Here is a 22,260-nt window from a genome sequence, read left to right as displayed (position 1 = left end):
AGACTTGCGCTCTGCTTTAAAAGACTCTGGACGTACAGAAAAATTCCCATTCTGTCAGAAATGCACTCCCTTCTCAACTTCCTCTTGCAAAATGATGCCACATTAAAAATAATAATTTTTTTAATAATAATTTTTGGTGGATATCCATTCTGACTGCAGCAGTTCCACAATTCTGTATTTCCATATGGATATATTTGAGTTTTGAGCTAACCTGACTGTGACGGTGGAAGTTGTATTCATCAAAACAGCCCATATTGGTGATACAGGGCATATTTGTCCGCCTACAAAATTTGATGTTTTCTGAACTACATACCAAATGGGAGATTGTATTTTTAGAGCAATATATAGCAGAACAGATGGTCCCACGTAATTTGGGATGTTGGCCTTCAAAAAGTTGAAGCTGAGCTTACTGAATGGTTCAAATATTTCAATGAGGCCGGTGTAGGCTTTTTAATATTTTTGGTACAATGTAAGAAAGATGCATTGAAACGTATAGATTCAGAAATTAGAGAACTTAAGGATAAACTTACTCCCTATATGGGGTATAATGAATATAAGGAATGTTCTATTAATCTGAGTAAGGCCTTGGACAGGGAAGAAATTGAACAGAAAAATAAAAAGAGGAAGAAATATAATAGGGACATTATGGAATATCAGACTGGGGTAGTGTTTGCACGGCAAAATAAAGTTGTAACACAGAATAGGGAGTTGATGGAAAGTGTGACAGAGCAGGGACCTACTGGGCAAGATGGTGGTAATAGCCATCTGAGGCACTTTTCTGCTAAACCTATTCCCTCTGTATACAGGATCCCTGAGGGAAATGAGGGTCCAAGGGGTTACCCAGATTCACGGGAATGGGGACCTTATAGGTCACCCCGTAGAGATGAATATGAGGAATACCCAGTCCCTAGGGGGAGGAAACCTTACAAGTCACCCCCCAGAGACTATCATCACTCTAGAGGACGAGGTGGGTAATACCTACCCAGATCACCTTATCCTTACCCTAAAGACAGGAATGGCCATATGCATGGTTATAAGGGAGATAACTATGCTAATTTTAATGTACCTACCAACAATAGATTTGAAGCCCTAAGGGAACCTTGTTCATTCAACCCCTACTATCGCAATCAAGATGTAGGGGGATCATATTATGATTCCCCCAGGTTGGGGGGGTGGGATAGGAATCCTTCCACATGTGGGAGACCTCATCCCCAGCCGAATAGAAACCCCAATATAGATCCCAACCAGGGGATTTTTATTGGGCCAACCAAGGAACAAAAAGACAGGCCAAACGAGGAAAGGTAACAGAGGGGGGAGGAAGCAACATCCAAAAAAAAGAGGGTTTAAATGGTAAGGGGGTGTATAACCCTAATTCAAAACAATTAACGAAATCAGAGCTCTCCATTCTTGATAAAGGACTTAAATATTGTCCTCCCAAGGGTTTGGATAGATTCCAAACCTTTGTTGATATTCATAAATACATACGTAATTTGAATATCAAGAGGAATTTTATCAAAAGCCCATATACCACTAGGTCTAATTCCTACACCAATTTCCAACATTCAGGCTTGAACAATGCCTCTTTGTTCAACCCTCTGGGAGGGATTCCATCATCAGTAAAAGTATTTAGAGATGTGGTACTTAGGGACCTTAAAAATCTTACTATCACTAAACCACGACTACAACATAACTTGGAACAAGGCATACAACAATTGTGTAATGATAAGGAACTGGTAGTTTGACCAGCAGATAAGGGCGGGGGGATCGTTGTTCTTGATAAAAGCGCATATAATAGAGAAATAGATATGATCTTAGCTGAAAAAGATACGTATACAATATTGAAGAAGAACCCAGTAGGTGTTTATAAGAAAGAGCTAGATAAAATCATTGATAGGGGATATGTGCAGGGTATTCTGGTTAAAAAAGAATAAGCTTATCTCATTCCATTAGCTCCCCGTACTCCAGGTTATGTATTACTTGCCAAAAATCCATAAAGATACCACTAATCCCCCTGGACACCCTATAATTAATGGGATAGATTCTCTCACTTCAAGGATAGGAAAATATATTGATGATTATCTGCATCCCTTGGTAAAGAATATTCCTTCATACCTTAAACACAGCAAACATGTCATAAATTTGTTAAGCGAACAGAGACTTAAAAAAAATGGTTGGATGGTCACTGCTGATGTCACTTTATACGATCATACCGCATAATTTGGGACTAGAAGCAGTTGACCATTATCTAATCAATGGATCGGACCTTCCTTTGATACAGAAATCCTTTATTATGGAACTTCTTAAATTTGCGGCTTCTCATAACTATTTCTGGTTTAGAGATCAGTACTATTTGCAACAGCATGGTGTTGCTATGGGAGCTAAATATTCTCCTAGCCTGGCCAATTTATTTATGGCCAGATGGGAGGAGGATGCCATCGGTATTATACGGACATCACAACTAATCTTGTGGGCCATGTATATCGATGACATCCTCCTCCTGTGGGATGGCACTTTTGAATCATTACAGGTCTTTATGACCTCTCTAAATCAGAATGAGAGAGGCATCAAGTTGGAATACGAGGCCAGTCAAACGGCCATCCATTTCTTGGACCTAATAACCTTTAGAGACGATGACGTCTTCACCAGTTCCACTTTCTTTAAACCTGCAGATCGCAATGCATATATTCCAGCAGACAGTTGTCATTATAAACCATGGTTGACATCGATTCCTTGTAGTCAATTTTTACAGATGAGGAGAAACTGTACTAATAATGATGACTATCATACATAGGCCTTGGTGTTCAAAAATCGATTTTTAGAAAAGGGTTATGATTTAACCAGTCTAAACAGAGATTTGTATTTGGTTCAGAAGGTTGATAGGAAGGACCTCCTTTTGGAAGGACCTATAAAAAATAAGGATGTCTTATCAGTTTGTATGTCCATTTATCACATCCTATTCAGTCGAACATTACTCCATTAGGAGAATTGTAAAGAAACATTGGCATATTTTGTGCAGTGATGGAATTCTGAGACTGATATTACCTCCCAAACTTCAAATCATTTTCAGGAGGAGTTCCATCGTTGCGCAATAAGGTTGCACCTAATGTATGCAATCCCCCTAGCCGTACAATTTTTTTCCAGCACCTAAAAGGGTTTTTTAGATGTAAAAAGTGTGCCATATGTCAGATTAAAACCTACTCACAAAGGGGCATTACATCTTTTATGTCTACAGCCACTTCCAGAAAACTCTATTTCTTCTTTTGTTACCTGCTCCTCTTCTAACATGGTATATATCTTACAGTGCCCTTGTGGCCTACAACATATTGGAAGGACCACTCGTACCCTTCAAGTCAGATTAGGGGAACATTTGGGGAATATCAAGAGAGGCTTTAAGGGACATAGTGTCTCTCGATACTATGCTAAATTCCACAATAAAGATCCTGTTGGTACAATATTTTTAGGGATAGATAAATTTATTCCACATTGGCGAGGGAGTGCCACCAGGAGGGAAATCTCTAGACTAGAAACAAAGTGGATATACAGTGTTAAATCTTATGAACCTTATGGAATGAATGTTGATTGGGATATCAATATGTTTATTAATAACGCTTGATGGATCCACTTATTATTTTAATGTGCTCTCTTGGGTTTTGCACTCATTCTACATAATGGCGGATGAGAGGAATTATATTGCCTATACAGATAATATGCCCTATGGAACTTTTAAATATTATTTTTAATTTTTTTTTGTATTTTATTTGGCAAATGATTCATTATTTATAATATTTTGATTCTTCATACAGATTGTCATTTGAGGATTTTATATACAGTATTATATATATTATTGGCATGATTGTTTTCAATATGGAACTCTAGATGGAGCTGAAATATGGGAATTCTATTCAATTGTATTGTTTTTTGGAGCAATTGCCTACTTCAATCTGATCCACTTACCATCCCCTTAATGGGTTAACAATATGTGTATATCACTTCGAGTAGACAATGGGGTTTATTTCTGTTTGGGTGGATATTGTTTCTTTGGGATGCGGACTTGACAATTTGTCCATACCTGTGTTTTTTTTTGTCTGAATTCCGAATTGAGGTTTGATCTGCCATTTGGTCCCTTTCGGTATCATGTACTGGAGGATAGGTATGTCTATTCAAGTCTTGGTCCCACTTCCTGTGTCTTCTATTTCCTGTGATCAGTTGAGGCTGGTTGTGCTCCAAATTGCGCTGTCGGTTAAAGCGTTTTTTTTAATGCTTTTTACCATTCTACAGCTTGTAAGTAGGATTTTTTTTTTGCGCAAATAAAAGCTGGTCAAACTTATTGAACTATAAGAGGCATGTCTTTTCTTTCATGTTACTAATTTGACATCGTATTGGAGTTCACATCCTGGGTTGTGAGGCTTGGGAGATAACTGATTCTGCCATGACATCTGGATGATACCTTATATTGCTATGCTGGTTAAGACCCCCTATAATTAAGGGGTCTCTGCTTCTGGTAAGCCTCCATTTATTCACGTGGTGGTGCATATATTGGCGAACAATTGGATGGATTAGGATTCGCAGCATTAATTTCACATTCACAGAACTGAAGAACAGCTTCACTATTGATTGTGGAGCATTGTTTTTACACTGACGTTATTGTTTTCTGCATGGACTATACGTCACTATTTATTTGTTTGGTTTTCTTTTTCACTGATTTGATTATTTTACATAGACATGAGTGATTTCACAATGAATATATGTGATAAGTTTAGTTTGTAAAATTGTTCTACAGAGCTCAATATTTTATTAACAGTTATGTGAAGAGAGGATATCCTCTTTAATATTTGCAGTTTGACTTGTTTCTAAAAATTATGCCACATGCCTTTTTGTGGAAATTCTGAAATTGCAAAACGTGCTGTCAGCCCTGCCTGATTGCTGCTTGTTAAACTACTGAATCCTGCCCGTTTTTATGGTCTCCGCAGCACAGAAACAGATTGTTCTGTAGTGCTAGATAAGAACTGGGAGGACTCCTTGAGATAACATTTGACGTAACCACAGGACAACTCTGAATTTTTGACACAATCAACTAGTAAATTTTTTTCTTTTCACTTAACAAATAGACATAACAAAACACTTTCAATGGAATATTTAACAGACTAAAAAGGAGCAAACAGGAGAAGTTAATTGCCAGGGTTTACATACACTTTAAAGCCTGACCCAAGGAAAATTAGAAACTCATCCTTGCAGTGGGGCCTCACTCTGTCTGTGAAGGTGACAGCCCTATAGAGAAGCCTCCTAAATGTGAACAAAACAAATGTATATAAGGCACTTAGGTATATGCAAAGCTGGTGACAGGTACATCCCTGGCCAAATTCAGGAAAGTTCGTACAACATGAAAAGTATCTAACTATTTAAAACATTTGCTTTTATCCTACTAGAGCAGAGTTGGTAACGTTGGGGATCCAGTAACCTGTAATAACCTGAGGAGCAGTGTGTCGGAGTTCTTCTAATCTTCCATTTTCTTCTGAAATTCTTTGCAATGTTTATACATCTTACAGCAAATGACTTAGAATTGTCATCTTCTAGAAATATCTTAATCCTGGCACTCTGCACAAACTCTAACATTACCATATATAGCTGCACTTACACCTTGAGCAAATCACAAGCATTTCGATTATGTGGATGTTGGTGGGTCAGTAATCTACATAACACATCAGTACAAGAATTTTGATTCACAGTAACACTATTTAGACAGCTTGGTGGTTTCTTTCGACCCATAACACCCATGCTGTTGTCACATGTCTACATGGCTATGTTTAGCTGATCTTCATATAGAAAGAATGTTAAAGATGGGAAGATGACATCTGGAATGTCATTATTCTAAACAATGAGGAATGTGAACATATTCCTGTAGAGTAGGCTAAAGGAATATCATTCAGGACAAAACAGAAAAGTTAAATAATAGGAAGGAAAAACCTGAGTAGATTAGTTACTTCAAAATTTTTTTTGTTTTGCTTCTGCTACTTAGAGTATCATATATATATTATAGGCCAGAACAGAAAAGTCAAGTGTTTTATGAATTGTACAGGTATTAGTTCAAGTACTGAATATCATTGGAACATTTATGTAGAATTGGGTAATATGTGGCAAGACCTCTGGTTGAATGGAACTTGGTGAGTTGTTGAATTGTCAGTTTTGACATACAATGGGACTTACAACAAAGTGGAGTTCTTTAGCTGGCAATAAATGGTTAGCTTTTCATTCAAACATATACACAAAATTCTAAAAAATCTTTTGTCAGAACATTCCATTATGCCATCACTTGGTCAACTAATGTCTTTCGAAAGATCTTAAAAATTTCAACCAGACCTACTACATGAATGGATTCCAAGGTGTCTTAAAGTGGATTGTAAAGCTTTAACTTTTTATTAAAATAATAAACATGTCATACATACCTGCTCTTTGCAATGGTTTTGCACAGAGCAACCCCAATCCTCTTCTTCTGTAGCCCCCATTGGTGCTCCTAGCCCCCCCTACTGAGTGCACACCATAGGAAACTATTGAGTTGCTTAGTCTTGTTTCCATGTCCTAAGCACAAAAACATAGGAACTGGGGTGCAGAAAAGTCACAGCAGGAGCTCTGGACTGATGAATCAAAATTAGAAATATTTGGCTGTAGCAAAAGGCAGTTTGTTCTCGAAGGGCTGGAGAGCAGTACACTAGTGTCTGCAGGCAACAGTGAAGCATGGTGGAGGTTCCTTGCAAGTTTGGGGCTGCATTTCTGCAAATAGAGTTGGAGACTTGGTCAGGATCAATGGTGTTGATATAGTGCTGAGAGATATAGGCAGATGCTTGTCCATCACGCCATACCATCAGGGAGGCATGTGATTGGCCCCAGATTTATTCTGCAGTAGGACAAGTCATAATTTCAATTACTTTGTTTCCTATCCATTCTTGAATTTCTTTAGATAGTGGCATTATGTGTTGCTTTCTAAGATCTTTTAAATTTGTTCGATGATCTGAATTATTTAAGTGTGACAAATATGAAAATAAATAAATCAGGAAGGGGGCAAATATTTTTCACAGCACTGTAGATTGGAAATGGTGAGAATCCTTATGTTTGTGGCTACCAACAGATCTTGCCTGTCACCTAGTCTTGGGGCAGGGTATGGTCAGCCAAGTTTGGCATTTTCACAGACTTCTATTTTTGATTCTGTCTGCTTGCTCCCCCTTCCTCTTCATTAGGTATAAGCATGAGTGCTGCAAAGCTTGCATGTTTGTGACCAAAATGTTTAAAACTGTACTCAAGTCTCACAAGAAAGGTAATGGGAAATTAATGGTTATATTGTAAGCTCGAAAGAGCAGGGCCCTCGATCCCCTCATGTTTTGCATTGTATTGTTGTTCTGTCACATGTTCTGTCCCCCTTTGTAATGTACAGCGCTGAGTGAACTATTGGCGCCTTATAAATACTGTATAATAATAATAATATTATATTTTAATTTGGGAAATATCATTCTGAATATGGTTTCAATTACTAAAAATAGTTTTTCAGAATTCCTTTGTGTACCAGCTTTAAAACAGCTGCTTGATTACTGCTTACAGACCAGGTTGACTCCCAGCATGTATTGTGCCATATGGAGGGTCACATAGAAGGTGGTAAAGAGGGTGCTGATGTAGGTGGGGATTGGCAATCAAATAACATAATTCAATTGATGCTGGAAAACTATTATTGCAGGCAGTATGTAGCATTGTGCACATCTCTCCCTAGTATTCGTGGCCAGCAGGTGAAGAGAGGGGGCACTAACTGTTAAACAGATGAGCAGTGTGATCCATATCTTGGCATCAGCAGCAGAATCCCACATCCCTCAAGGTGTAGGCATATCAAATATTTGCTCTTGTGGAAGACATTTTTTAAATAGACACAAGAGAGGATAGGTTTGATCATGTAAGAAATATGTTGTTTTTTTTTTTTTTAAATGTATGTTTTGCAAAACAGCTGTGATCTGAACTATCTATCCAAGGTCTGATACCCTTACACAATAATACATACTGTATATAATAACATTACTGAACAGTGCAATTATTTGCTAGTATGTCCACCAGGAACATCGCAATAGTATATTCATATACAGTGGATATAAAAAGTCCACACACCCCTGTTAAAATGTCAAGTTTCTGTGATGTAAACAAAATGAGACAAAGATAAATCATTTCAGAACCTTTTCCACCTTTTAATGAAACCTATAAACTGTACAACTCAGTTGAACAACAAACTGAAATCTTTTCGGTGGAAGGAAGCAAGAATAAACAAAAACAAAAATAATATGGTTGCATAAGAGTACACACCCTCAAACTAATACTTTGTTGAAGCACCTTTTGATTTTATTCCAGCACTCAGTCTTTTTGGGTATGAGTCTATCAGCATGGCACATCTTGACTTGGCAATATTTGCCCACTCTTCCTTCCAAAAACACTCCAAATCTGTCAGATTGCGAGGGCATCTCCTGTCCACAGCCCTCTTCAGATCATTCCACAGATTTTCAAATGGAGTCAGGTCTGGGCTCTGGCTGGGCCATTCCAAAACTTTCTTCTTCTTCTGGTTAAACCATTCCTTTGTTGATTTGGATGAGTGCTTTGGATCGTTGTCATGCTGAAAGATTCAGTTACTCTTCATGTTCAGCTTTCTAGCAGAACCCTGAAGGTTTTGTGCCAATATTGACTGGTATTTGGAACTGTTCATAATTCCCTATACTTTGACTAAGGCCCAAGTTCCAACTGAAGAAAAACCGCCCCAAAGCATGATGCTGCCACTACCATGTTCACTGTGGGTATGGTGTTCTTTTGGTGATGTGCAGTGTTGTTGCGCCAAACATATCTTTTGGAATCATGGCCAAAAAGTTCACCCTTGGTTTCATCAGACCATAAAACATTTTCTTACATGCTTTTGGACGATTTCAAATGTGTTTTTGCAAAATTTAGCTGGGTTTGGATGTTTTTCTTAACTTCCTTAGCGGTCTGATTATGTCAGTATTTCTGTGCTCAAAGCGGTACATTTTTTTGCATGGAAATATGTCATTTTTTTTTATTGTAGGACTGTAATTTTTAGGAATAACTCGCTGAAATCTGTCCGAACAAGAGTCTAGTAAACATCCCGGGTATGATAAAATGTGAAACACGAAATCATAAATTATAATTTAATAAATAATCGTAAAAAATATTATAAAAATAAATTTAATTCAATAATATAATCAAACCAAAAACACTGAAATTTGAAATAGAGCGCCAAGTTCGCACATCACTGAGCAAAGTCGCAAAATCAGTTTCAGTGTCTGACGAATTTCCCCACGAATCATTATCACTCAATTCTGCAATTTACTATCGCTGTTCTTTAGCTGGTCTAAAACCGCTTTTGACCTAAAGGGACGCTTTTTGGATGCCATGGACGTTTCTCAGTTTCCAGGCAGAAAGAACAGTAAAAATGCAGGCAGGGCACAGGACAAAGCACTCGGGACAAAATGTATGTGAAATGGTTTGATACAGTAATGTTATACTGTGTGATCTTAGTGTATTTAGTGAATGTCACTTTTTGACATTTTTAAATTTCCCACCGTTCCGTCCCACCGTACGTCCTGACGTTGCAGGGAATGGAACCCGGAAGACAGATGCTGGCATCGGCCGGAGGAGATGGCCGGGGACGCTGCAGGGGGGACATCGCGGGAGTGAAGGACAAGGTAAGTACAGAAGGGATCCCGGAGCAGCGCTGCAGGGTAATCCCGAGTGTAGCTCGGGGTTACCGCTTGTGGTGCTGAAACTTTACCCCGAGCTACACTCGGGAATACCTCCAGGAAGGTTAAGAAAAAGCTTCCATCTTGCCACTCTACCCCATATCCCAGACATATGAAGAATACGGGAGATTGTTGTCACATATACCACACAGCCAGTACTTGCCAGATATTCCTGCAGCTCCTTTAATGTTGCTGTAGACCTCTTGGCAGCCTCCCAGACCAGTTTTCTTCTTGTCTTTTCATCAATTTTGGAGGGATGTCTAGTTCTTGGTAATGTCACTGTTGCTCCATATTTTCTCCACTTGATGATGACTGTCTTCAGTGTGTTCCATGGTATATCTAATGCCTTGAGATCCCTCTGATGCTTTGGAAGCTCTCTGCAGACTATGGTTTTTGCTGTAGGATGCGACTATGAAAATGTCAGGAAAGACCTACTAGAACAGCTGAACTTTATTTGTGGTTAATCAGAGGCACTTTAAATGATGGTGTGTACTGACTCCTATTTAAAGTGGAGTTCCTGCTGAAAAAAAAAAAGTCAACAGCTACAAATATTGTAGCTGCTGACTTTTAAAATACAGCCACTTACCTGCCCCTCAGTCCAGTGGTTTTTTGATCACCGCTGGTTCCACTGGCCATCTTCTCTCCCTGGCACCGGCATCTTTAGTGTGGGCACCTGGCTGTGACAGTTTGCGGCTTCAAAGCCGGGTGCCCACTGCGCATGCGTGAGAATTGCTGCACTTTGTGAATGGCCCCATAGTCTTCTGGGACCTGTCACGTGTCCCAGAAGACTACAGGGAGGGAGAGAGGGAGGACAACTTCTGCTTCCGATCGCCTAGGCCAGTGGTGGGCAACCTTTTTTTTCAACTGAGCCAAATCTCGCCAAAACCACGATTGAAATTTATTTTGAGAGCCACATTTTTAAAACTGAAAATACATAGGATGGTACACTGTTTTTAGTTTCAATAAGTTTTTATAGTAATTCATCCCCATATAGTAATTCATCCCCCATATAGTAATTCATCCCCCATATAGTAATTCATCCCCCCTATAGTAATTCATCCCCCATATTAATTCATCCCCCATAGTAATTCATCCCCCATAGTAATTCATCCCCCATATAGTAATTCATCCCCCATATAGTAATTCATCCCCCATAGTAATTCATCCCCCATATAGTAATTCATCCCCCATATAGTAATTCATCCCCCATATAGTAATTCCTCCCCCATATAGTAATTCCTCCCCCATATAGTAATTCATCCCCTATAGTAATTCATCCCCTATAGTAATTCATCCCCTATAGTAATTCATCCCCTATAGTAATTCATCCCCCATAGTAATTCATCCCCCATAGTAATTCATCCCCCATAGTAATTCATCCCCCATAGTAATTCCTCCCCCATATAGTAATGCATCCCCCATATAGTAATTCATCCCCCATAGTAATTCATCCCCCATATTAATTCATCCCTCATATAGTAGTAGTAAGTAAGTAGCAAGTAGTAAGTCAAGTCCCTCCTGTGTCAATTCACTTACCTTTGCTCCGCGCGTTCCTCTCGCCGTGCTCCCCGTGCCGTTCCGGTCTTCAGGGCGGACTGTGAGAGGAGCCTAGCTCCCCTCACGTTCGTCACGCTGCCCCGCCTACACACATCCTGACAGCCAATCACTAGCTATCAGGATGTGAGTGGCAGCGAGACTGGCCAATCATTGCTGGGCTAGCTGCAGAGTCCTCGGCCACCCGAGAGGAGGGAGGGGAGGGGAGTGGCCGCCCGAGAGGAGGGAGAGGAGGGAGGGGAGGGGAGAGGAGGGAGGGGAGGGGAGGGGAGAGGAGGGAGGGGAGGGGAGCGAGCGCCCGGCACACAGAAGAGCCGCATTAAAATATGTAAAGAGCCGCATGTGGCTCGCGAGCCGCGGCTTGCCGACCACTGGCCTAGGCGATCACAGCAGAAGTGGGAGTGGGTACCTGTCAAAGTCGGGTACCCGCTCCCAAAGGTGCCAGTCCTTAATGGGGAGCGTGGAACTTCCCCTTTTGGGTGGAACTCCGCTTTAACATGATTTTGAATGTGATTGCTTAATTCTGAACACAGCTACATCCCCAGTTATAAGAGGGTGTGCACACTTATGCAACCACATTATTTTAGTTTTTTTGTGTTTAGTCCCTCCCCCCTAAAAGTTTGTTTGTTTTTCAATTGAGTTGTACAGTTTATAGGTCACATTAAAGGTGGAAAAAGTTCTTAAATGATTTATCTTTGTCTCGTTTTTTTACATCACAGAAACCTGACATTTTAACAGGGGTGTGTAGACTTTTTATATCCACTGTAATTAAGGTCTTATTGGGTGAAACACATCACAGGTGGGGATTAGTGTGGACCAGCCTAGTGAATAAAGTGTATATGTAAGATGATTTGATGTGTGACATTTTGATGCTTGTGTGATGCAAATTAGTCAGAATTTGGTGAAGTCAGAACTCCTCATTTGCAAATGTGTCTCAAGCATTTACTGAATTAATTTGATCAGTATGATAACCAGACCCTATTGAAAGATTTCTCCTCTGTTCCTGCTCTGGTGACAGTTTAACATTTTGGATTTTCCATCACTTTTAGTCCCTGTGACATTTGGTAATGCAGATAGTTGTAAATATCTGACAGGGGTTCTAATTCCTTAGGGATTTTTCCAAAACAAAAGCACAGGTTTGGTTTTATTGGGAGCCATCAGAGATTATTGTAAAGTAATTTATTCCTGGCCCTTTTGTTCCCTTCTTTGACAATCCCAATTCACCGGTACTCAGTGGAGGTTATCTAGGGAATGTTGCACATCTTTTTTTTTTTTTTTTTTTTTTTTTTTTTATATTTTTGTTTTCTTTTTTTTCTCCTGTGGAATTCTTCTGTTAGTGAAACCCAAACCTTTCACTTGAATGTCTTATTGGAAATGGTCATCTACTTATAACTTGACTATGACTTGCATTTACTAGATGTTTCCGTTCAGCTCTTCTTAGGCCTGTTACATAAACCTATAAGCTTCTTACACTGTTAAGAAAATAAAGAAAAAAAAAAGCATTTAATTTGTATAACCCATTTCGTGCTTCCTTGTTTTAGCTATTTGAAGAAAATCCCTTAATTGTAAATGAAGCAAAATACATATACACGTTTGAGGAGATTAAAGTAAAATTCTAGCTAAGCTATTAGGTAGAATGGAGAAAGATTAGAACCTTTGTCATGACTGGTTTCTGACCCCCACTGGAGAGATGTCCTGTCACTTCCTGTCCTTGGGAACATACAGGAAGTGACAGGAGGGTGAGTCACCTGGCAGGGGCTGGCACTGAGCTGTTCCCACACTGTTTAAAAAAAAAAAAAAAAAAAAAAAAAAGTACTTAAAGAGTACTTTAAATGCTTTCTGTGTCCCTATTAGAGAGATTCTGCTTACTTCCTGACTTGGTAAACACACAGTAATTAATTACATAGTCAGGTAGAAAAAAGACAAGTCCATCTAGCTCAACCAATAGAGAAAGAAAAGTAGAAAACCTCCATATACACAATGCTATACCCACAGTTGATCCTGAGGAAAGCAAAACAACCTCAATAAAGCATTATGCAATTTGGTCCAGCAGGTAAAAACAATTATTTCCTGATCCTCCAGGGGGGATTCAGATATTCCCTCGATAAAGTATCCCTGGCATTATTATACAGTTTAATTTTGTGCATCCAACTCTTATAACAATCTCCCAAACTGGCCAGAACTAGTTATTGAGGGAGTCTATTCCACATTTTCACAGCTCTTACTGTAAAGAAGCCCTTCCGTATATAGACATACTGTATCTCCCCAATGTGGACACAGATACCAGTAAATCCAGACAACAATTTTAATACTTTCCCATTCTTTGCAAAACTGGGGGGAAAAAACATTTGGTTGGATTTCTGTTCCTGTAATTATATGGCAGTATCATGTTATTTAAAGGGACGTTTTAGGACAAGGTTAGAGGTCCTCTGTAGGTTTTTAGTTGCATTGTTTTCCTGTCTTCTAGGATTTCACATTCCTGGTTTATTTTAAATTAAACATGTGATGACTGATTATATCTTTATTTTATATCAGCATTTATATCTGTCCATTTTTATCATTACAGGATAATGTGACATTATTTTTACGGGGCTGTAAAGAGCTTGGCCTAAAAGAATCCCAGCTGTTTGACCCAGGAGATCTGCAGGACACTTTGAACAGAACAACAGTTAGGTGGGTAATTGTTCCCAAAAAAATAATTATGCTAAATTATGTTAATGAGGATGAAAGGAATCTGTCTCCTGGCTGCATGCTTTCTGATTTGCTAAGGGACTTTTCCCCTTTGTTGAAAGAATGAGGACCAATAAGTCTCTCCAACAGGAGGAATTAATCATGTTAGGCCTCATGCACAGTGGACAGTTTTTCAGCTGCTTCTTGTGGCATCAGTCATTTTTTCACTATCTCTATACTCCCCTGCATGTACACTGCTGCTCCAAATCTGCGTTTTTTTTTTCCCAAAGCCCCTGAACTCAACTCAGTAAAAGCCTGTGTCCATGTACACATAGGCTTTTACAAGAGCTTAGGAGCAGTAGAGTTTTAGGGCAGTTAAACGTCCCTCTCCTGTATGCAGAAGAATCACGTTCAGGAGAGGAACATTTTGGCCAAAAAATGTTAAATGTGGCAAAAATGCATGTAAACACGTCTAAACGCTAGCCGCGTTTAGCGCTTTGGTGTTTGTTCATGTCAATGTAAAATACTCTGGCCAATCAAATGAATAAACTTCATAAACTTCCAAGCCTAAAGGCGCCTAAACAAAGTGCCACATTTACACGTGTTTTTGATGCGTTTTAGCGGTTCTCTGCTACCAGGAGAGCTAAACGTCTAAGGAAGTTCATGTGTACATGAGACCTTAGCAGTGTTTAGTAGCAGGACTTTTAGAGACAGAACACCCCCCCCCTGCCAGTGTATCCAGGAGCAGCAGAGTTTTGACAGAAAAAAACGCTTAACGCTTTCAAACCAGCCTAAACGCATGTTAACGCTAGGTGTGTTTAGTGCTTGAACATTCATTTATTTCAATGGCCAGAATAAATGATTAATTCTGGTCAATGAAATTAATGCCTCTAAACGGGCCTAAAAGCGCTATACGATTTTACAAGCGTCAGTAGTTTTTTCTGCCAAAATGCTGCTGACAGGAGAAAAGGCCGTAATGCCTTCATTTGTAAGAGAATATTTGCTTATTTGTATGAATTCTTTGTAATATTTTAGCTTGCCTGTCTTTTGCAGTTGAACTCCTTTCACACAGGACAGACTCTGTTTAGATCAGTAGGATATCTGTCTGTTGGGCCCCTGCTCATCAGAGCCGAGCAGGTAGATGACAGGTCCGTGTCCACTCCATTTCTGCAAAACTGACAGACACAGCCCATGCTGCTCTATGGGCCGCTGTTCGTTTACATCTGACTGCCCTCTGTTTCGATCTGCCTACACAGAGGGAGACCGATCCCCTTCTAGTTTTTTTTAGTGGACCGGATCAGATTGAAGGTAGGTGGGTGTAAACGGACACATGGCCCTTAACACCAGCTGGTCTATAGAGGTAAATGGAGGGTTGAAAAACTGCTTGGCAGACATGATCGAACCCTCCTTGTGAAAGGGGCTTAACAATGAATGTCTCGTTTGCTTATTTTTGGTCCATTAATAAAACACTGAAACGTTTTGTTAAATCTAATGTTTCTATAAGTGCTGAAAAATACAGTGATTTCCTTGTCTTGTGCAGTCTGTAATGTTATCTCAAACAAAAAGTTAGCAGGAAGCGTGTTAGGACTACAAAACTACCCATTGTTATTGAGTGCGGGGTGTTTTGTAGTCCTAAAACATTGGGGGAGATTTACTAAAACTGGAGCACTCAGAATCTGTGCAGATGTGCATGGTAGCCAATCGCTTCTAACTTCAGCTTGTTCAATTAAACTTTAGTAATAAAACCTGGAAGCTGATTGGTTTCTTTGCAGAGCTACACCAAATTTTTGCACTCTCCAGTTTTAGTAAATAACCCCAGTACAGCAATTTAGCTTTGTCAGTCTAAGACAGGATGCGTTTACTGGATGGAACATCAGGTATAAATAAAGTTAAAAAAAAAGGCTGCAATAATGAAATTCAGTCACCAACTTGAAAGACTGTTTTAGTACAATATAGTACATATTTGTTGTTGGGTTTAGATACGCTTAAATGTAGCTCTGTATTCAGAAATGCATTGTTATATTTTTTTTAAATGCAAGCACTGCAAGTATCTAATTTTGACTTGGTAAAGTAGAACTTATACTAGGAAAGAGATGCTTCTCATCAGTGCTTTTATGCCTTTATAGAGGGGCCGATTTGATTATGAGTAGCTGACAGATTGTCTTTCATGGCAAGAGATGGAAAGTAAGGAGGATCATGCCTTGGAACATACATTTCATTCCAGCAGTTTTTTCAGGTAGTGTCAGTTCAATCTGCCTAATACCACATTCCTTTTCTTCACAGGATTTCAGACTGCAACCGGAAGCTTCGAAATGTGAGTATAACATAACTCAATGTGATTACAGTTATATATGACATTACAGACCTATGCTTTTAATTCATGACTCATGAAAAATGTTTGATTTTTGTTTATAGGAAAATAATAGGATAGGAAATGTAAACGTGCAATAAGTAATTATGGTTTTTTTTTTGTTTGTTTTTAAGTGGAATAGAATACGGAAGGGTTAAACTCTTTGCCAACTTTTTTTTTTTTTTTTTTTATACAGTCTCTGTGCCCACCTTGAGTTGATTTCCTCTCTCTACCTATCTCAGTGACTGTACATCAGATACTAAAATAAAATATCCTCCGTTGCAGGCTCCCTCCATCTATGCAATAGGTCCCCGAAAGCCATCTCTTTAAGGTGTTCCTGCCTGTGCTTGCACACTTAGCTCCTCACAAACTAATCCGGATCAGTAGGTGAGGCATTGTACATGATGACCGTTCATTTACAATGTAGAACTAAACATTCAACAGTGTGCAAAGCCTGTCTCTGCCTCTAAAGAAGCAGAAGTGGCTTCTCAGGTCCATTACCAGCTGTAAAAACTAGCTGCAAGGAGTGTCAAACACACCAATCTGTGAATGAAAATGCTAAGCTACAGCATTTGTTTCCTGCTGTCATTCACTGCTAATGCGTCCTCGTCCCTCTATTTTCTTGCACACCAGTGAATGTTTAGTTCTACATTGTACATGAATCGTCATCATGTACAATGTAGGACTAAACATTCACCAACTGCTGACTTCCATCTGAAAATGCCTGCTGTTCACATGATCTTCACCCTTTGGCTTCATTACTTTTGAGTTGCTTTAAGTATTTCAATCAGAAAAGTCAGAGTAAAGTCTTAATCTGCATTGGCATCTAGCCAACTTGCATTTTTCAGAAGAAAAGGGTTAGTAATGGCAGTCTTTAGGTTTCCCTTGTGACAGGTTTACTTTAAGGATGTGTACACATGAACCTTTTTTTTGTAAATTGCCATAAAAATAAGGAATAAAGACTGGGCTATTGTTGTAGTATTAATCCTCTTTAAACCTGTCTAGTCAGTTTTTAATCCATTGTTTTCAGTTTCCTTTTGATCCCAAACTTTTAACCTTTAAAATACTTGTAATCTTACATGTCCTTTTTGATGCACTTTGAAGAGCGGGTACCTCCTGTATTGCAGTGCATGTACAATGCATACATTGATTGTTTTCATGTACTTTGTGTGCATATACTATACCTTTGTTTTGTATTAAAAGAGGTATAGATGCTAGAGAGAGACAGAGAGACAGACAGACCGACCTCTTTTGGTCCTGTACAAATCATTAGTAAGACCTCATCTTGAATATGAAGTTCAGTTAAGGGCACCATGGGCAGTTAAGTTTTATGAGCACAAAAAGGATATTGGGTAACTAGATAAAGTGAAGGGCAACCAAACTGATAAGAGGCATGGAGGAGCTCAGCTATGAGGAAAGCTAACAGGAACCAAATTTATTCTCTTGAGAAGAGAGGAGATTAAGGGGGATATGATAACTTTGTATTAATATAGAAGTGTTCCATATAGTGAACATGTTGCAGTTATTCACTTTCAGGACTTTCACAAAGGACAAGGGGGCACTCTTTACATCTGGAAGAGCAGATAATTAACCTCCACATATGGACAGGCTTCTTCAGTAAGAGCTGTGAACATGTGGAATAGGTTCCCTCAAAAACTAATTCTGGCCAACTACGTAGATGGTTTTAAAAAAAACAAAAAAAAAACTGGATGCATTCCTAAACGCACAAAATATATGTAGCGCTACCCTTGTAAAGGTTGCTGGATTTGAATTGGCTCTCCTTATGGTGTGCACAGCCAGGCAACACATTTCCCACACTTTGCACACTGGAGTCAGTAAACAGTCCTCAAGCTTGGTTTTGTGATTTTATTGAGGGGTCAAACTTGGATCTAGGGGTATATAAGATACCCGAGGAACTGTAGAACTTGAGGACAACTCCTTACCAGCTAAGTACAGAGATTCGGATTAGCAACAGTCTTTTCTTGAAGAGCACTAAAGGCTCTTAGGTGTACCTCCTCAAACCCTGGATGATTCCTTCTCTTCACCCAGCTGCCTGAGGGTATCTCTGAGCAAGGGGACCCAAGAGCTGCCAATTGAACAGTTTCAGATGAGAAGCTAGTTGGGTATTGCACCCTACCACCCTCTCCCATTATCTGGGCCAGGGGGTATAAGCATACTCACACTGTCCTCTCCTGTTAGCTTAGTGGGTTGGTGGCTGCCTTCATGCCTTACGCTGATCTAGCTTCTTCCCTGCTACACAGGCTGTCCTCTCCTGGAGACGTTGAGGTAGTGGAAATCCTCTTCTCCAACGACCTGCCTGTAGGTAGGTCCCCCCTTCGGGGGCTGCCTCCCAGGCTCCTCACTCCAGTTTTTCTCAATATATCTTCCACCCGACACTGCACACCACCCCCCAGACTCTGCCACATTTGAGGGTTTTGCTGGTCAGCTTGCCCAGCCTCCTACCAGGAGATTCGGCAGGGTCCCTCAAACATGCAGATCTGTGCTTCCTCCCCTCCTCCACCCCACTTCCAGAAAGCTCTCAAGTTTCTCGGAAGGCAGGAGGGCCCTAGAAGCCCTGATCTTTTAGAGCCTCCCACTCTGTACTGAGGTAACCTCACTCCCGAGGTTGACTCATCCTCAGGCTGCTACTCTGCCTCTATCTAACAAAAAGCTACCTAACTAACCTGGGGGATGTTAAATATAGTTGGATATTAACATTTATAAGTAATAATGCCAGCGATTGTTGATCCAAGAAATATCTGATCCTCTTCTCAAGGATCAGGAAGGAATTTATTTTTCTCCCACTGGAGCAAATTGGACCATTGTTTTTAGAGTTTTTTTATGCTTTCCTCTGGATCAACTGTGGGTGTAGGATTCTGTATGTGAAGGTTTCCCATATTTTTCTTTCTATTGGTTGAAATAGATGGACTTGTGTCTTTTTTTTAACCTAACTATGTAATTATATCAATCAATCTCAATCATCTCTATGATAGATGGCTGTTAATTATAATTCAACAGAACTTCTAGATACAAATGTATGCAAACAATATTTGCTTTATGCATATAGTGCATGCATAGATAAGCAACCTTCTAACCAATATACATTCATGTACTCACAGTTTCAGTTGAAACTTTTGCCAGGATGCCTTCCAAATACTATCTGTTAGTATTTGGCTCAGGCTAAGAGTCTCTTCCCCCTCCACAGCCCAGCACTCCAGTGAGCGCTGGGGGGGCTGAGCAGAGAGTAGTAACCGACAGTCCCGCTCTCCGCTCAGAGCAGAGAGGAGAACTTAGTGATCAGTGGTCACGTGATCGCTGCGTTCTCACCCTTAGAGTGGCGGGGAACTGATGCTGCATTGGACCGATGCTGCATCTGCCTAGGTAAGTATAAATAAGGGGAAAAAGCCATACTTCTCTTTTAACATTTATACATCGTATATTGAGGTTTGGGATGCAAGTCTGATGTGACTAGTTGTTTGGGATGGCTGAAATAACATTTACTCCTCTGCCCCTTTGTTTAGTGAACGGTCCTCCTGAAGCAGGCATCATGTAAGATAAGTAGATAGTTGTTTGGCATTCCTTTTATCTGGCCAAACCTTCTTGACAAAGGAATTGCACGTCTAGTGCCTGATCTGGAACATATTAGAAACCACCCAATCTGGCAGCAGGGAGAGAACTGTGGAAATGTCACATGCCAGAAGCTGAGCAATTATTTCTTTGCAGTAAATCATTTTAGATGATGTGCCATAACTCATCCCTCAGGGTTCATCGGGGCAAATGATTTTCAAAGCAGAGCAGCGTCAGTCAGAATCCTTCATGCCCTGCAAGACCAGATCCTGACTGAGCTGTCATTCGCTGTGTAACTTTCCATACTGGATTGGACTATTTCTCTTTCAAATCAATGTTCACATGTGTCAACAGGAAGGTTTTTACAAAGGGATTGAGCTCTAATCCAATTGACTGTAATTCTCTGTTGATTTATGCCAGGAGAAGCACTAATGAATGTGATTGTGGGGAAAAGGCTGGTGCAAACTGAGCCTGCTCACTGGTGTTCCAGCAGGACTTGGCCCAATTGCTTGGAGGCAGCTTGCAGCATTCATAGAGATTGCCAGATTTCATGAGATGAAAGTCCGCTATGTGATAACAATAAATGCAGGTGATATTGTGGGCACTTCATTCATCAGAACATATCAAAGTTCAATGAATGGAAGGGTGGATCATTAAAAAATATATCTAAACCATACATGAGGCATACAACACGTTTTTTTATATCCTGCAATTTTGTTTTAAAGGTTGTTTATTACATTTTTGAATTTATAAGTTAGTAGTGATTATGCTTGACAACTGTTGACTATTTGGCCTCTTTGCAGCCTGGTTCCCTTCAGATATTTTATAGTTATTCACTGTAGTACATACATATAATAGCATGTAATGTTCTTTTTTTGTTTTCTTTTTTTATCAAAACCTTTTTTTTTGGCTGTAAAAGATAAATTAAAGAATAGTTAAAAGTTCTGTCTGTATTTTGTTGTGTGTGTCCTGTCGGGGAGATTTCTCTTCACCTTCTGGTTCTAAAACAGAACAGGAAGTGTGAGCAAGTCTATGCAAATTAAGAGGAACCCCCCACTAGAACGTGTTGCTGGAACAAATTATTCAGTTGGAAAATCTCCTGATCTCTTTTTTTCAACATCACCGTTAGATTATTATTGCTTTCTGCTTGGTGACAATGCTTCCCAAGAAACTCAATGTGAATTTCACCTCTTCAAACCTCAGAACTACTCAACCCAGACTATGCAGGGTGAGGGATATGTAAAATGTATAATATAATAGAGTATATTTCACACTCAAAATATGACCTATAAGTTCCAACATGATTCACATTGTAAATATATGTATGTCGTCTAAGATCAACGCGTTTCGCAATTAGTTCACTTCTTCTGGATCCACACCAAAACATATATCAGATGGTCCAGTCTCGTAAAAGGACAATTATTGCCAGTAGAGCCAACAAACAAACCAAGAAAGGGGAGACACAAGTAGTGTTTAAAGTGGTCCCAATATAGAAACACATACAAGGTCCTCACACACCTAAAGACAGGACCAGGCATCTATAGGGACATATCCCGTACTTATGGAACATATAGGTCCTCCCATTTACACTTCACCACAATTCCACAATTGTAACATGATCCACAACATGCCACTATATCTCGCTGAGGTGACTATACTTCAGCATAGAGAGAGACTTGTATATCATCTGTGCAAGGAAAATGGTGGCCTGGCATTAATTTAACCTCTCACTTTATCTAAAGGTATTCAGCTATTGGTACACTTCATAGGGCTCATTCACTCAGGTGCTCAGCTGTGTACTGCTTGAAGAGCCCTTGGTTTATTTTCTGCTCTAGCACTGAGCTGCATTTAGGCAGCCTATAATAGTGAATGGACACACATTGGCACACATCATGGTCCATGCACACAGGTATGCAGGGACGTGTGCACAGACACTGTCACACAGAATTTATGTATGCAGAGCTGTGCAGCCATCCATGCGTACCTATCAAACATGGATGTGCGGATCGATCAGTGTAGTTGGTGTGTGTTCATTCACTAATATGGACTGCCTGCTTGCAGCTCAGCACTAGGACAGAAAAGTAAACATAGGGCTCTTACCACTCTCTGAGGATGAAGGCCTGGGTGAATGACCCCTAAATGTAAACTCTGTTTGAAGCAAAGCTTTTAGTTTATGGTTGATCCACAGTGAGGGCAGAAATTTCTATTTGTTTATGCTGTCTTATGAATCCTTTGGGGAAGTGTGACACTATCATCTGACTTTGCATAGGCCACAGCAGTTTGATAGAAGTGCAGATTCTACACCACTGGAGTAGCCAAGAGATTTAAAGTAGTACAAAAGCCTTT

At 39.8% G+C, this 22,260-nt stretch overlaps 1 protein-coding gene across 7 annotated transcripts in view; it reads left to right on the top strand.

Annotated features, from left to right (window-relative positions):
• The window catches only part of LIMCH1 (LIM and calponin homology domains 1), a 370,228-nt gene that overhangs the window by 228,942 nt on the left and 119,026 nt on the right, over positions 1–22,260 (top strand). For all 7 annotated transcript variants that reach the window (XM_089654009.1, XM_089654005.1, XM_089654006.1 and 4 more), the window contains 2 exons: positions 13,894–14,000; positions 16,281–16,311. In XM_089654009.1, the coding sequence (XP_089510135.1) occupies positions 13,894–14,000; positions 16,281–16,311 (138 nt within the window). The remainder of the gene's footprint in view (positions 1–13,893; positions 14,001–16,280; positions 16,312–22,260) is intronic.

The sequence above is a fragment of the Staurois parvus genome, unplaced genomic scaffold (assembly GCF_062004578.1).
Source record: "Staurois parvus isolate SC_StPar_1 unplaced genomic scaffold, SC_StPar_1.0 ptg000734l, whole genome shotgun sequence".
Lineage (NCBI taxonomy): Eukaryota > Metazoa > Chordata > Amphibia > Anura > Ranidae > Staurois > Staurois parvus.
This window is presented reverse-complemented; position numbering and strand designations above follow the sequence as displayed.